Below are 16,322 nucleotides of genomic sequence, written 5' to 3' on the forward strand. Positions count from 1 at the left end.
CGATGGATCTCAAAGTAAGACCTGTACTCTGAATGGAACTGTAGAACTCCACTCTCAATTCTTTGTTGTCTTTATATTTGAATTGAGATACCATTCTCTTGCATCCTAAAAAAGAAATAAATTTGCTGTAAGGGATGAAACAATCTCCCCTAGTCTTGATTCTTTCAAATTCCAATGTCATCTGGAGAAGATGACAGCAGCTATGGCATAGAACAACTAGGGTAGCAAAACCAAGCAACATCTTTAAAACCAGAGGAAAAGGTATCTTCAAAATCCAAAATGACTAAATCATCAACAGGTAAAAAGCTTTTATGGCAGGAGGAAGTAGAGGGGAGGTACCATGTTTCCCCAAAAATAAGGCCTACCCCGAAAATAAGCCCCAGTTAATTAAGATCGTCAGCCAGACGGATGCATTTAGTATGTTATGACAATGTTCTAGAAGAAGATGACATGACTGTATTTGAATAAATGTAGATTGCTGTACGTGAAAAAATAAGACATACCTGAAAATACGCCCTAATGCATCTTTTGGAGCAAAAATTAATATAAGACCCGGTCTTATGTTCGGGAAAATACGGTAGAGGATCTTGTGAAGCCTCGAGTGCTAGACAACCTCAAAATTGCCATCAGGTATCTTTGGAAAGCTTGATGGGCCATTCTGAGACGAGCAGCAGAAACTGGGAAGGGTCTTCACATGCTCCAATTCATGAGTGAGTGCTAGCAACCTGCAGGAAAGTCTCACGGAGCTGAAGCAGTCTGTGGGTTTGAAACTCACAAATCAAAACCCCTTTCCAGAACAAGGCCCAGCACTGGAGAAACTAGGAATTTGAATACTTTGTAAAACAGCAAAAAGGGAGTTCTAAAACTTCTCCCTTCTAAAGCGAGAGGAAAACTAATTTCACTTTTTAAGCAGGAGTCAAATACCATATAAATTTATTAGAGGATGAAGAACAGAATAATGTCCTTAAGGCAATGAAAGCAAGAAAGATGTGACCACAGAAAAAGATAAAAACTGTTACCTAATATTTTTAAATGACCTTAGGAAATGTAAGAAAATTATAGAAGTGAGGAAAAAATGATACAAGTCAGAATTAGAAAAATTCATAAATGATTGAATAAAATAGAGAATATTAAAGTGAAAAGTATCAGGAAAAAATTTTGAAAAGTATTATAGTAATGAAAACGAAACTAGAAGTAACACAAAGGTGAGCAAACCCAATGGATTAAGTGAAATTGAAAATAGAAAGTTGTAAAATTTAAAAGACGTGACTAAAGATGTAAAAATAATGTAAGAGAAAAGAGTATTTATGATGATAAATACAGAATATCCAATATATTCATGATCATGAGCCCCTAGAAAAGAAAATCAAGGCAAGGTAATAGAACAAATGTAAAAACTAGAATTCAAGAAAAGTTTCCTGAAATAAAAACATTAATGACATTTTAATGAAGGGGGCACTGCATTCAGGGAAAATTAACGTAGAACAGCCAACACTGAAACATTTTTTAATAAATCTACTGGGCTTTATAGAAAAAAATTTCTTTGGGCAACCAGACAAAATGGCTGTGTCCTTTATTAGGGGAAGAAAATCTGATTATTAACAGATTTACCAGTCTTATGCCAGAAGACAGTGGAGTAACAATCAGGGGTTTTATATCTAGCAAAACAGACCCCCAGCTCTAGGGAGCACAGATCCACTGTTAGGGCTATGCCTTTCCTGAGGAATCTGTTACATAATCAACAGAATGACTTTCAGACAACCAAAATAATTGGAGAGCCTTTACCTAATGACAATTGGTAAGCATTAAACATTAGGTTGGTGCAAAAGTAATTGCGGTTTAAAAGGTCAAAAATAATTGTAGAAACCGTAACTACTTTTGCACCAACCTAATATATATCTACTTATAGAACTAAGACTAAATGATGGTTATAAAGTGGGCAGTATAACATGGCTCTGTGTTCTGGTTAGCATCTCTGCTTAGATATCTAAAAGGTATCTCAAACTTTAGTGTTTAAACAGAACTAAATGTCATTTTTTAAAATAATTTTTTATTTTTCAATTACAGTTGACATACAATATTATATTAGTTTCAGATATACAACATAGTGATTAGACATTTATATAACTTACGAAGTGATTACCTGGATAAATCTAGTACCCATCTGAAACAACATATAGTTATTACAATATTATTCACTGTATTTCCTATGCTGTATTTTACATCCCCATGCCATTTTTAAATATTAGTGGTGTTTGGAAATCTACTGATTCTAAGTCTGGGCCAGGAAATATACAAGATGAGCCTGGAGCATCAGGTCATAACAGAAAGCAAAGAAGCTGTAATACTAAGTAACACCAGCGTTTTGTCTAGTGTTCCAGAGCCATTCCAGAATAGGCTCCCACTGGACAAAGACAGGATAATTTAAGCACCAATAGGAGAGATACTATAATGGATGAAAAAGTTCAAATGTTTTTAAATCTATGAGGCACAGTAACATGTAAAAATAAACAAAAACCTTTAGAGAATACGAGGGAACCAAATCATTGTTTTTAAAACTGGTAGATGAAGGGAAATGATCAAGTGTTTGTTTGTTTTGCCTCTCATATATGAGCAATCCTCAGAGTAACCAAATAGTTGATGGGCGGAAATTTCTCTTTATGGAGGTATTCCTGCTAATAAATGAAGACAGAATGCTAGCAACATCCTGTCAAAAGTACACAACTCACCTCAGAAATATTCTTTATAAACAAAAAATAAAACCCTGAATCTGATCAAGTCTCTAGTTCTAACTAATAATTACAGGAAAGAGAAGAGACAAAGGAACGTGTTAAATTACACCATGGGGAGTCATTGAGCAAAAAACAGACTGTAGAAACTGCAGAACAAATGACTCACTTTTTTTCAACAAATTGCATGGGGAAAAAAGTGATGTAAGGCAAATCTATAAATTAAAAAAAAATTTAAGAAACCTCAACCAATTGCAGTATAAGAATCTTATTTGGATTTTGTTTTAAATAAACGGGGATAAAAAAACATGTGACATTTGAGGGAATGCTACCTTGATTTTTAATGTTATTAAAGATTTGTTGAGTGTGTGTATGAGAGAGAGGAGGGAGGAGAAGAGGTGGTCTTACATCTTTTTTCAAAGAGAATTTTTGTCTTTTATAGGTAGATGTTGAAATATTTATAGGCAAAGTGATACACTGTCTGGGATCTTCTTCGAAAGAATCTAGGATTATGGGTTACACGGGTGTATGGATGGTTATAAAGGGAACAAAATCAGCCATGAGTTGAGAAGTTTTGAAGTTTGGTGATGGGTACACGAGGATTCATGATTTTATTCTTTTTCAACTTTTGTGTAAGTTTTAAATTTTTTATTATGAAAAATTAGGAAGAGTAAAACTCTGGCCACAGGTACTCCGTAAGAATGTCTGAAAACAAAACGAAAACCCTGGTACCATAACTAACTTTTTTATTTCCTTACAATCAAATTTACCACCCTTCTTTTTTTAAAATAAGTGTTTTGTTTTATATTAATTTTAGAATTACAGTAAAATTGCTAAGACAGTACAAAGAGTTCTTATATACCTCTCACCCATTTTCTTCCATTATTAATGTCCTGTGTTACCATGCTACATTGGTGAAAACTAAGAAACCGACATTGGTGCATTACTATTAGTGAAACAGTAGATTTTATTTGGATGGGACTAGTTTTTCCATTACAGTCCTCTCTCTGTTCCAGGATCTAATCCAGGGTACCTACTACATAGCATTTAATTGTCATGCCTGTCATTCTTTGGCCTGTGACAGTTTCATAGTCTTTCCTTGGTTTTCATAATTTTGACAGTCTTAAGTACTGGCCAGTATCCTGTAGAATGTCCCCCAATCTGGGTTTATCTGATTTTTTAAAGCTAGGAGTGGGGTTATGAGTTTTGGGGAAGAGTACCACAAAGGTAAATTGCCCTTCTCATCACATTACACCAGGGGGTGCTATCACCGAGACATCTCTGATGATGTCACCTTTCATTGTTTCCACTGTCAAAATGTTTCCAAAGTCAAATTTTCCTACTGTCTTCTTTGGAAGCAAGTTACTAAGTCTAGTCTACCCTCAAGTGGGGTGGGGGGGTATTAGGACCACCCCCAGGTTCAGTGATTCACTAGACGAACTCAGGGACTCAGCATGTGATCATACTGGTGGCTCAGCGCTATTATGGCCAAAGAATATGGAGCAGAATCATCATAGGGAACGGTGCATGGTGGCGGAGTTTAAAGGAAACTAAGCAGACGCTTCTAAGGGTCCTCTCCCAGTGGAGTCACATGGATATGCTTCATCGTCCCAGCAATGAGCCGGGATAACAAGCGTGAAATGTTGTCTACCAGGGAAGCTTGCCTGGGCCTGGGAGCCAGGGTTTTCTTAGCACTGGGCAAGTAGACAGTGTCTGCCCAGCATGTATCCAAGTTCCAGGCTCCCAGAAGGAAAGAGGTGTCTTACATTTACAGATAGTGTGATACGAGCGTAAGGAACTGTTTCCTGGTCAGGTTCCCAGCCCACAGCCAGAGGCCAACCTTGCAAGCAGGCCTTTCTGAGGATGGTAGTCTTAGTCTTTTCTGCACGGGGAAGTAGATATTACTACTTCATATTTTTACTGGAGGAAAATGGAATCAGGTTAAAAAATATGGAGTATAATACGGAAAGAACAAAAAATGAAATTGAAAATCAAATCAAGGGTATCTGATTTCTTTCTTTGCTGTGCAGAATGAAATATGTGGCAATCTAGGCCTCTTTTCTTGTTCTTTTAGTATTTCTCATACCCTTTTTAAAATAGTACTATAAAAATATTACTCATATTGCAACTTTTTGAAGCCTTTCATAATAAAAAAATGCCTCCAGGTTGTGACCTCATTTATTGCCAAATAATTAGAAGAAGGCTGTGTAAATTTCAGTAATAACATAACAACCAAAACCTGGGTGGAAATCCCAGAAAGTAATTACTAAGATTTAAGACACAATATGTACTAGTCACTTATTTTCTTTTAATAGGAAAAACGTGGTCTTCGAGAAATGCGAGTTCTTGAAAATTTGAGGAATATGATCCATGAAACAAATGAACATACTCTTCCCAAATGTAGAGAAACAATGCAAGACAACTTAAACCAAGTTCTCCAGAGATGTAAGCCAGTAATTTTTTTTATATTGCTTTATTTCAAATGAGTGCTATGCCAAAATGTATTTCCTTGGGTATTTTGTTGGGATGAAGAGAGAGAATTCTTAACCAGAACATAGAAGAAATTGTTTACCTAGTGATTAATGTGTATTGTCATTGATGTAAGAACATTAATCTCCAAAGTGAGATGTGTGCCTCTGGAGGTACAAGATTGTCCTTTTAGGATGTGAGAAAATGGAAACATTTTTAGCTTAAATAATAAATCTTATAAGAAAAAGTTGATAACCAGGAATTAGGTATGAAATAAAACTTTTTCAAAAAGCAATTGTGGTTTTTTAAAACAAAAACTAGTGTTTTTTTTTGTAACTTTTTTCAAAAATAATCCTGTCATAAATATTAGTATTTTATCACTTCTTTTCATTAAGCAAAATATTTTAATTTGAAGAGATAAGTTAATCAAAAAGAATATTTATTAAACATGTCAAACCATAACATAAAAGGAGTTTTATTAGTAACTTTTTAAAATTAGAAGTATATCAGAAATGTAAGGCTTCTTCTTGGATTTCTATTGACAATATTCAGCTTGTCCAAGGATAATGCTGGGAAATAATAATGGATTACTGAAGTGCAGATAAAACAATGTCTTTCTGGGGTGGGGAAAGAAAACAAAAGTGGCCAGTAACATACACACACGTAAACTATCTGTGAAGGAAAGCAGCAGAGCGACCCTGGCTAATGATTGGGTTAATTAAGTCTTTGTGTGAACATCCAAGTTAGTCTTGTGAACTCCAGTGCTGAAAAGAGGCTGGAGAGGATCACATTTGGTTTCTGAGTAGAACAGCAAAAAGTCTAAAGCTAACCTTAGGCGTTTGCATTTTACTACAGACTTGCCCTTGTTAGCTCATACTGTCACGGCCTTAACCTTGACAAACATTCTAGATATACTGCAAGTAAAATTCAAATTATTATTAATAAGAATGCTTATGTATGTATTTAAGATGTGCCTGTAACTTTCCTCTTCCACACTTAGAGTATATAAAAATAAATTGGGTAAAACTTGGTTAAAATCGATGAACAGTTATTTTGACTTGTTTCATTCCTGGGCTGAAGTTATTTCTGATATGAGTCCTGGCCTTTTAAAAGTAGGGCCTTAACAATGAAGTATAAAAGTACTACTAGTAATATGGAATCCAGACTGTATTCTCCTGAATGTATTCTCCTGAAAGGAAGGATTAAAACACATAAAATGCGAAGTTAATAACTAAGGTTTTAACATCTGTGGGCTGCTTTAGAAACCAAGCAGGAAAGCTGGGAGCAGGAGCTCCCTCAGGGGGCTCCCACGTAAGTATTTTCTTGCAGTGATTATCCCGAGCGGCACAGGTATAATGGAGATAATTACCTGCTTGTAAAGCTCATGTAGGTTTAAAAATTGGCCTGGTCCCCAGCTATTGTTCCTGGGGAATTTCATGTTTAGAAACTTGACTTTTTAAGTCATGGTGCTGGCTTGTTTATTTTCACTGCTGATCGATCAGGAGTTGTGCAGAATCATGCAAGCGAATTTATTAGGTTGGTGCAAAAGTAATTGCGTTTTTAAAAGATTAAAAATAATTACAAAAACTGCAGTTACTATTGCACCAACCTAATATATATGGAATAAATATATTCTGATCTATGCTGTTTCCCCAAAAATAAGACCGAGCTGGACAATCAGCTCTAATGCCCAGCGAAAATTAACATAAGACCCGATATTATGTTATATATTATATTGTATCGTATTATATTATGTTATAATAAAGAGCCGGTCTTATAGTAAAATAAGACCGGGTCTTATATTAATTTTTGCTCCAGAAGACTCATTAGAGCTGATTGTTCAGCTAGGTCTTATTTTCGGGGAAACATGGTAAGTAATACTTGACAAGACTAGTGGTGAGTTGAGTTTTGTTCTGTGCCTGATGGTAGGACTGCCACATTTCTCTCTTCTGTGCATGTTTGAGAGCTGTGCTGGGGGCACCATCAGCTGCTTCTCCGAACTCTGCCGCTGTGGGTCTTGGTCTAACACGGCGCTGAAAACTAAGTCACTGGAACAGGAAATTGGGGACATCTCAGATTATTTGAATGGAGACCTTACAGAGTCCTCAGCTCGGAACTGTTTCTTCTTTTGGCGAGTAGCACCACCTGCTTGCAGTGTCTTTGGGTGAGCAGAGGCTTTAGAATTAAAACTGTCCTGTGGTTCCTTCATCACAAAAAGCAGGTGAGCTCTAGGAAAGTACATAAAGCCGCTCATAAAGTAACTTGTCATCAGGATGCAGCCTTTCCTTTTTTCTCATCCTCACCACACTGGTAGTGTCTCTGTTCTAGTTGGTAATCACTTAATACACTTGCAGATTTCACCACGTTTGTTTTCTAGAGATCTTGCCTTAGTGTCAGGACCCAGTCGTTGATTTTAGAGGGTAAGAAGGACAGAAAGCCTCAGGTTATTCCTCATTCAATTTCCCTGACACAGACATAGTAAAAGAATTTCTCTCTTTTCCTGCCTCCCTCTCCCATTTTAAAAACAGTGACTATTTTTTTATTATTTAAGCAAAGGATAAATGTTTAATAAGAAAAAGAAATGAAGAAAAGAAGAAAGCAATAAATCACCTTAATAACTCCTTAGAAGATAATCATTGCTTTTTAACTTTGGAGAACATCATTCAGACATCTTTGTGTATATGCAAATGGAAGGATGGATAGAGGGATGATAGCTGGATGAGTAGATGGGAAAGTATGAGGAGGACAGAGAACTGATAAGAACGGTTCATACAATTTTTGAGTTAATGTATTAATTTTACATTTTATTTGAATTTAACAGAACAAAAACTTAAGTAAAGCTGAAAGAAATGTGTTGTGTTTCTTTACTATAAAAGATAGTAGTAAAAGATCATTCAAAGAAAGGTGATAAAAATATTCTAAAGTTAGAGTCATGTTACTGTTCCTGCATCAATTGCTGCATCAATTGCTGCATCAATTGCTGAGAGATGAGGGGTTAGGACTTTATATACCTTTTCTCTTGCATATCTTCCCGGCCTCTCACTTGTGAATCTTAACTTTGGCAGAGTTTATAGTGTTTGCTTTCTGTTTTGTAGTTACAGTGCTGCCAGTTGTTATTTATTTAGTCTTACACTATTCAGTTCCTTTCTGTTTCTGATTTATTTATTAGATCTGTAATGATGTTGTCATAGTTCTCGGTTTGTTTCCTTAGCTTTGCAATCTCATTTTTCATTTCATGCTGTATGTTTGATCTCTTTTAATACATTCAAATTGTTTTTTTGTATTACAAAGTACCAGTGGAGAACTTTATTAGGTTTCTTTCAGAATGGATGCTTTGTCTATCTTATCTGCCTCTCACATGTTATGTTTCTTCCCCCTTCCCATATCTGTTTCTCTACAAATGAAAGCATATTAAGAGTTCTAAGAATTTTGTGAACTCATTCTCTTTTTCTACTTTTTGGAGTGGAGTAGTTATGGTGGGGTGAGGAGCTCACAGTTCTTCATTAGAATCTGTGTTCCTATTCATGGCCACCACTTTTCGAAGTTTATAGTATATGATTATAATTCTTCCTTGCTGAGTAAAGGATGGAATTTTTTTCCCTCTTCTTTTTTAGCTTATTTATTTTGTGAAGTACGTAGGGGACTAAGTTTGTCTGATTTTGCTACACTCTACTTTTTTACCTAGAAATCTTTAAGAACTCCTGATTTAAAATACTAATTTTTGTATCACTTTACTAGTAGAATTGTCACCTGTATTTTCATCATTGACTATCATAACTCGGTAAAATAAATGTTTGTCATCCTTCCCACTTTATAGTTGAGGACACTGAAATTTATAGTAGTGGTTTAACATCCATGGTTCTCCAATAATAATTAGAGGAACTACATGCAAACCTAATTCTCCTGCTCCAGAGCTCAAGTTCTTTCACCTTCAGGATATTATTGCTTCTGTGCATCTTTGAGAAGGTAATAAGCAAAGTCCACCTTTTCTTCTGAGACCTAAACTTTCTCTTGGATTTTCTCCTACAATGCAGACTCCCCCTTCTCAGCCTCCTTTGTTGGTGCCCTGCGGCTTCGTTCTGGGCTGTCTTCTGTCTGTACGCACTTGATGGTGATCTCATCTAGAATCACAGCTTTAAATATCATCTGTATGCCAGTCATTAATTCCACATTTGTGTTTTCACTCTGGACCCCTCCCCGGAATTTTAAACTTTTACATCCAGCTGCCTAGTCCACTTAGATGTCTAATAAGCATGTCAGTATAACATGTCCAGAACCAAACTTGAATTCTTTCCTCAAGTCTGCTTTTACCTCATTCTGTCCTATTTCAGTAATGGCATCACCATTCACCTAGCTGCTCAGGCTGAGAAACCTGAACTCCTGTCTCTCTCCCCTCCCCCACCCCATCTCTTCTCTTTGTCTCTGGAATGCTCTCTTCTCCCCTTCTTCTGTCAGCTCCACCTCCCTCCTTCCCTCCTCTCTACTCCTCTCTTCCCCTTCCTTCCCCTCCCTCTTGCTTCTCTTCCTCTCTTCCTCTGTGGCATTCTCTGGCCTCCCTACCTTGCTTTGTTTTTCTCCATAGCTTCCATCACTACCTGACATGCTAAATACTTATCTATATGCTGTCTGTTTCCCCAAGTAAAATAAAAGTTCCATGAGTTCAGGGATTCTGTTCTCTGCATTTGCCCTGGCACCTAGAACAGTGGCTGGTACATTGTAGGCACTAAGTAATTGTTTATTGAAAAAAATGAATGAGAGTTCAGCCAACATCTGCTTCTAATACCAAACCAAAATTATTTTCTTATGTATGTGTTGGAGGTTTACACATACACACCATGACAAAACGAGTTTGTTTCTTTTATGTGAAGACAGCAGGGACGTTAACTGTTGTATGCGGCATAGTTACTGTGTATGTGGTACTAATCTCCTCGAATAATCTTTTGGTTGAGAGAAAATAATTTGATAAATTCTTGACTTTTTAAAGTCAGTATAGTCTCCTAAAATAGAACAGGGCAAACTGCTTCCCATGGAATTAGGTATAACTAGTAAGTCCTGTGGAAGTGATAGGAAAGTTTGGATAAATGGGCCTTTTCCTCTTTGAGTCTAATTGTGAAGAAAGGGAATGTTTGGTGGAGTCAGGTGATTTTCTTAGACTTTAGAAAAGCAGATTTCATTAAATTCAGAAAGAAAACCCTTTTTTATTTTGTGGCTGAAGAATTAAAAAGTAAGTTACTGCAAAGGGACTTCATTTTCTAAAAATGGATGTTTTGTCTAAGCACAAAGACAATCCGGATAAGGAACGGAAGTGTGGTTTTTGTCAGATGTGTTCTAATTAGATTTTTAAAGGATATAACAAATGACAAAATAAATGTCATAGTCCTGTAACTCTTGTTAGATTAAACCCAGAAAGACCTGAAAATAATTGAAGCACCCGAAGACTACAAAATGGACTTTTTTTAAAAGTTATATTCAGAGCCCAGAAAAAAAAAAAAAAAAGAAAATCAACCAGGAAATGATAAAACCATTGCTCAGGAAAGATGATGTAATATTAATATGCCACAGAAAAAAGGCAGATCTAATCAACTCCTTTTTGTTTTGTTTTCATCTTTTTGTTAGAACAATGATTGGGAACCTAATTTTTAGTACTAAAGTATTATCTTTGATAGAACTAAAGTGAATGGTTCCCGATAACAAATGGCTTTTTAAAAGCAGAATCTTCCTCTTTACCATATTCTCACAGGATAAGGCCTAACATATTTTGAAAGAGAAATCTCAGTCCCAGCCCTGTTATGGAACTTGTGACCTAGTTGGGATCAGATTGAGGTAGGACAGGAAAACATAACTGTACAACAAGTAGGTGAACATCTGTTGAAGCAAATGCAAGATGAAGCGGTAGGATAGCACGGACTGAATGAGAGAAAGTCTTTATAGGGAAAGGGTTAATGTGGAAGAGATTTTTGAAGGCCCTAAACCTTCAACTGGGCTTTTGACAAGTAAAACATTTTAATTAGAGGAAAGGAATGAAGAAAGGACTTTCAGTAAATAGAATAGTAGTAACGATAATATTTTTTGACTGCTTACATCTGTCAGTAATAAACATGCCATTAATTTTACATATGCCTTACACAGATGAAAAAGTATTTTGGTAAGAAGTGTCAGAATAACAGCTGTCAGTAATGCTTTTAAATAGAATATTATACACTGATTTATTACTGATTTGCCTACTCTAAGTGAAGAACTGCTCTAAATGGCATGCATTTATTAAGGAGGGCGCAGCTCACAGTGGCCCATGTGGGGATGGAAGCGACAACCTCGGCACTGCCAGCACCACGCTCTAACCAACAGAGCTAACCGGACACGCCCTAAGTGGCTTTTAATGTTAATATTTAAATTATTTTTAAGCATAGTATCTACGGTGTTGTCTAATGTAATTCTCGTGTCAATTCTGAAGTCCTCTTATTAGTCATGTTCATTTTACAAATGAGTAAGGTGCTGAGAGATGAGTAGCAGTAACAGTCACAGCACCTGGCACACAGCAGATGCTTAATAAGTAGTTGACGAATCAGTGAGTGAGCGTGCACGGATGCTCAGGGTCGGTGGTACATCAGTAATGCTCAGCTCTGCATTTGACTACGTCTGACTCTTAGCCTGCGTGTTACACAGGGAGGTAAGTGAAAACATTTGTCTACAGAAATAGAATACATCCAGGAAATTAAAAGGTTTGAATAACTGATGGATTAAAACCAGTTTCATTGATGAAATCATGAAGAATAGTGTTGAGGATAAGAGTCAAATATTTAGAGTCTGAGATCTGATTTTAAATCCTGCTTTCTGTACTATTAGTCATATTACCTCTTTGAGTGACACTCACCTCTTGACACCTCAGTTTTTTTGTTGTTGTTTTTTATTTTTTTTGGGGGGGGAACAGTATGTTTTTCCAGGACCTCTCAGCTCCAAGTCCAGTCGCCGTTTTCAGTCTTTAGTTGCAGAGGGCACAGCCCACCATCTCATGCGGGAATTGAACCGGCAACCCTGTTGTTAAGAGCTCGCGCTCTGACCAACTGAGCCATCCGGCCGCCCTACACCTCAGTTACAGATGCCAAACTGTAATATGGGGTAGTGATCCTCTCCTAAAAAGGAAAGTGGGATTAAGAGGAGTAATACTCCTCATGGAAGGTACTTAGCACAGGTGTTGGTGCATAGTACTACTCAATAAATAACTGATAATTATTACTAGCAGTTTTGGTCTTTTAGAAAGGGAAATGACTCTGAAAACAGTCCAGAGAAATGTGAATCTGGCAGTGGCAGCCAGGATGAGTTAGAAGACGAGAGCAGTGGTCCTAATGAGACAGAAGCGGGTGCTGGTGAATTGGAGAGGCATGGTAAAGGCGTAATGAATCAAAGTGTAATGGTACATTTATCCAGTGTTTTATTTTTTAGAGAACTCTGAGGTCATTGCTGAGAACTTGTCATTGGAATTTGTATTGAATTTGTATTGAGCACAGTGACAACAGGCAGGGCCTGCCTTTGGCTTGCAGCTCAAAGCTCAAGAATCATGGCGTATAACATCCTGAATATATGGGCAAAACATCTTCTTTTTCTTCTGGCCACCCTGCGACAACCAAAGTAATATCAGTTTTTTGCATAGTTTTTTGAGATCTAAAACAATCCAAGTATTTTTTTCCCCCAGGTACTTCCCTCCTTGAACAAGGGCTGCTGATTGAAAACCTATTCTGTGTTTTATTTCAGTGCAAGCAGCTACTGACTCAGTCTGTAGACTCCAAGAGAGGGAGCAGGAACGGAAAAAGGTAAAAGTAGATTACTTGGATAATAGAGCCTGTAACTTCAGGGCTTTTATTATCATATTAGCAGTTGCTTTTGATATATATATATATATATATATATATATATATATATATATATATATATATATATCTGAATTTGTTTTCTTTTGTGCAGTGATTTTAAAAGATTTAAAAATGACTTAATTGACTGAAGATGTGTTGAGGAGGTATGAGCACGTGGTTTTATAATGCAGATGGCAGACCTTTTTTCACCTTTTCAACATTTCCTTCTTTTCCTTGAAGGTGGTATTTGTCTCAGGGAGGAGAGAGAATAGGAATTTTACATGGAACAAAAAATACTCACCAGATTAGAAATATAAATCTTTCCTTTATGCCTGAAGCATTGAGTATGTTATGTATATTCCTCCTAGAAAAGGAAGCATTCATGTCTGGATGGGTTATTTAATGAATAGTCCTAAGAGGATGAATCACTTGCTGGGTAGTGCTTTGCTTATTTGAATTATATCTTAACTCAATTCAGATGTGGAAAAATAGCACAAGAATTAGAGTTCCTGTGATAATTTGGTGTTTTTTCACTTTTAAGTTTTATTAAAGTATTTTATAACTTTTTCATTGCATTAAACTAACAAAGATACACTTATTAAGAAATCTTAAAAATACTGAGTCACTCTAAAATGCACACTTTTTTGCATGTGTGTGTATCAGTGAGTATTACTATCACCATTTATCTGGATAACGGCTCCGATCTGGCACTATATAAAAATAGAATGGAATGAAACTTGCCAGAGTTTAAATTTCTGCACTCTTTGCTCAACTTTAAATATTGGTATAAAATTTAAACATTCAACAATTTGATGAAGCGAGTCTCCTGAAAGGACGTGGCATTTATGCCAGGTGGAAGGACTGCCCGCAAGGAGAAGGATTGATCCCATCAGGCGGGTCAGGAGCAGGGCCATTGCTGAGCACAGTGACAACAGGCAGGGCAGAGCCGCGGGCAGGAACATCTGTGTCACTTTGCAGTGTCCGGAGAGCACTGCAAAGGCAGGCCCGGGGGCTTCAATCAGCCATGCCTGGCTAGACAGCACATCTTCTTTGTCTCTACTTTGCTAGGTGACCCTGGGCGTGAAAGATTTTAGTTTAAGGCAATTCATACACACAGGAGATAAAAGTCTAGGGGTCCCAAACCACTAGTGCTACTATCATGTAGGATAACAGCTGTGGTCACATTGCAAAGAACTTTGTAGGATCTCGGCTAAAGGAGTAATTTATTAGGAAGATGGTGGCATTCGAGCCCAACCTTGATCAGTGAGTGGGGATTCAATTGTTAGAAGACGGGAAGACAGATGCAAGGTGAGGGGTATCATGTAAGCAAAGGCAGGAGGCATGGGAAGCCAGCAGTCTCACGGAGCTGTGTGTAGAGTAGTGAAATGGCATTTCCGAAGAAGGAAGGCTGTGCAGAACCTTGATTGCTACCGTGTTTCCCTGAAAATAAGCCCTAGTTAAGATCGTCAGCCAGACAGACACATTTAGTACATTATGACGATGTTCCAGAAGAAGATGACATGACGGTATTTGAATAAATATAGATTGTTGTACATGAAAAAATAAGACATCCCTTGAAAATACACCTTAATGGGTCTTTTGGAGCAAAAATTAATATAAGACCCGGTCTTATTTTCGGGGAAACACAGTATATTAAACAGTGTGTTGTTGAAGGCACCAGGAGTGTTTCTGTGCTTGCAAAGCAGAGAGACTTTTTCTGTAAGAACACTGGCTTTTACTGGCTGTAACACATGTAACTCTTTTGGCTTTCAAAATAAACATAAAAAGGGTTGTTCTGTGTGGCATGTTGCCTCTCTATCTAACATGTTGCTGTGTGATTTAAGCAGATCTGCATGAAGATGCACTCATGAGATTGGTCTCCCTTTCTAAGACACTGTCAGAGCAGTTAGGATTCGGATAAAATGACAGTTCTTTTCATTGTTGTATAGAACTAACCTAAAATTAAACTATAATTGCAGTGGTTCCTCTTATCACTTTGAACTTTTTCACATTTGGTGTATTAACTATATAAGTAGGAAAATGACCGGATTAGGTAAAAATGCCCGGTGTCTTCTATTTCTGGTTGTTGCCTTTGTGAGCTAGCTCTATGTCCTTGGAAAAACCCTGGAGCTTCAGGCCCCTCATCTGCAAAATAGATACCTGTTCTACTTACCTGATGGATTGATATTCTACTTACATGATATGTTATATAATTTATGTGAAACTGCTTTGCAGATTGTACACCACTCCAGATGTAAGGTGGTGTTTTGTCTATGCCAGCTCAATCATTTGTTTAAGCTGCAGGTAGTCACTCTAGGGATAAGGGACCTGCTGTGGCCATTAGAGTTGGCGAAACCCTTGAGAATCCTGCCCATTCATGACTTTCTAAATTAAAAGATTATCTCATTGTTTTTTGTTTTTGTGTTTTAAAAAAGGGCCTCAAGGAATAATAAAGCCCTTAGAATATTTTAGTCTGAAATATATTTCTTACTCTTATGTCAGAATATTACTGAACTATTTTTTATGGAATGCATATTAAAATTACTATTTTAGAATATACTGAAATGTTGAATTTCACTAAGAACTGGTACAGAATCTGAAACCTACATGCATATGCAGCCACCCTGGTTGTTTCCTTTTCTTGAGATAATTTAATAAAATTAACCAGGTGAAAGTCACACAAAGATGCATTTTTCAGACAGAACTCAGAGAAAAATAAAAGTTCTTTATATTCTTTAAAGGCAACAAACCTTCAGTCTTTATTTCACTTTCAGTGCTTATCTAGTTAGCAAAACATTTGAAATATGGCTCTTTAAGGACTTTTTCTTTTTACTGCCATATCTGGCTTTTGCCAAAGCTTTGAAGCTTTGATGTGGCAGAGGTTTTAGACTACACACACACACACACACACACACACACACACACACTCTCACATATAAAAGACACAGATAAAGTTTAATTTCTCATCTAGAAAATGTGTGCAAAGCAAAATTGACCTTTAACTACATTTTGCAATCTAATGTTAATTGTTGCCCATGGTTATACTGTTGGCTACATTTTGTGTATTTGAATGGCTCTCAGAACAAAGAAAGATGGGAGTAGTAATGGAATAAAATAGACTATCGCCATTAATCATTAATTCTTTTATGTCAAGACAATTTGTGGAATTCTGTGGGAAGTACATTAGATAAACGTCATTCATCCCAGTCACATTTCCCACAATTGATATCTGAAAGTACATTCAGAAGAACAATAAATCCACATTCCCCAGATATTT

The 16,322-nt window shown here is 36.7% G+C and overlaps 1 protein-coding gene across 1 annotated transcript in view; it reads left to right on the top strand.

The window, feature by feature from the left end:
* BLOC1S5 (biogenesis of lysosomal organelles complex 1 subunit 5) overlaps positions 1–16,322 on the top strand; it is a 40,971-nt gene that overhangs the window by 12,749 nt on the left and 11,900 nt on the right. Inside the window, exons 3-4 of the mRNA XM_019745419.3 lie at positions 5,045–5,174; positions 12,948–13,006. Of these exons, the coding sequence (XP_019600978.1) occupies positions 5,045–5,174; positions 12,948–13,006 (189 nt within the window). The remainder of the gene's footprint in view (positions 1–5,044; positions 5,175–12,947; positions 13,007–16,322) is intronic.

This window comes from Rhinolophus sinicus, chromosome 14, assembly GCF_057876585.1.
Source record: "Rhinolophus sinicus isolate RSI-liver-muscle chromosome 14, RSI-T2T, whole genome shotgun sequence".
Lineage (NCBI taxonomy): Eukaryota > Metazoa > Chordata > Mammalia > Chiroptera > Rhinolophidae > Rhinolophus > Rhinolophus sinicus.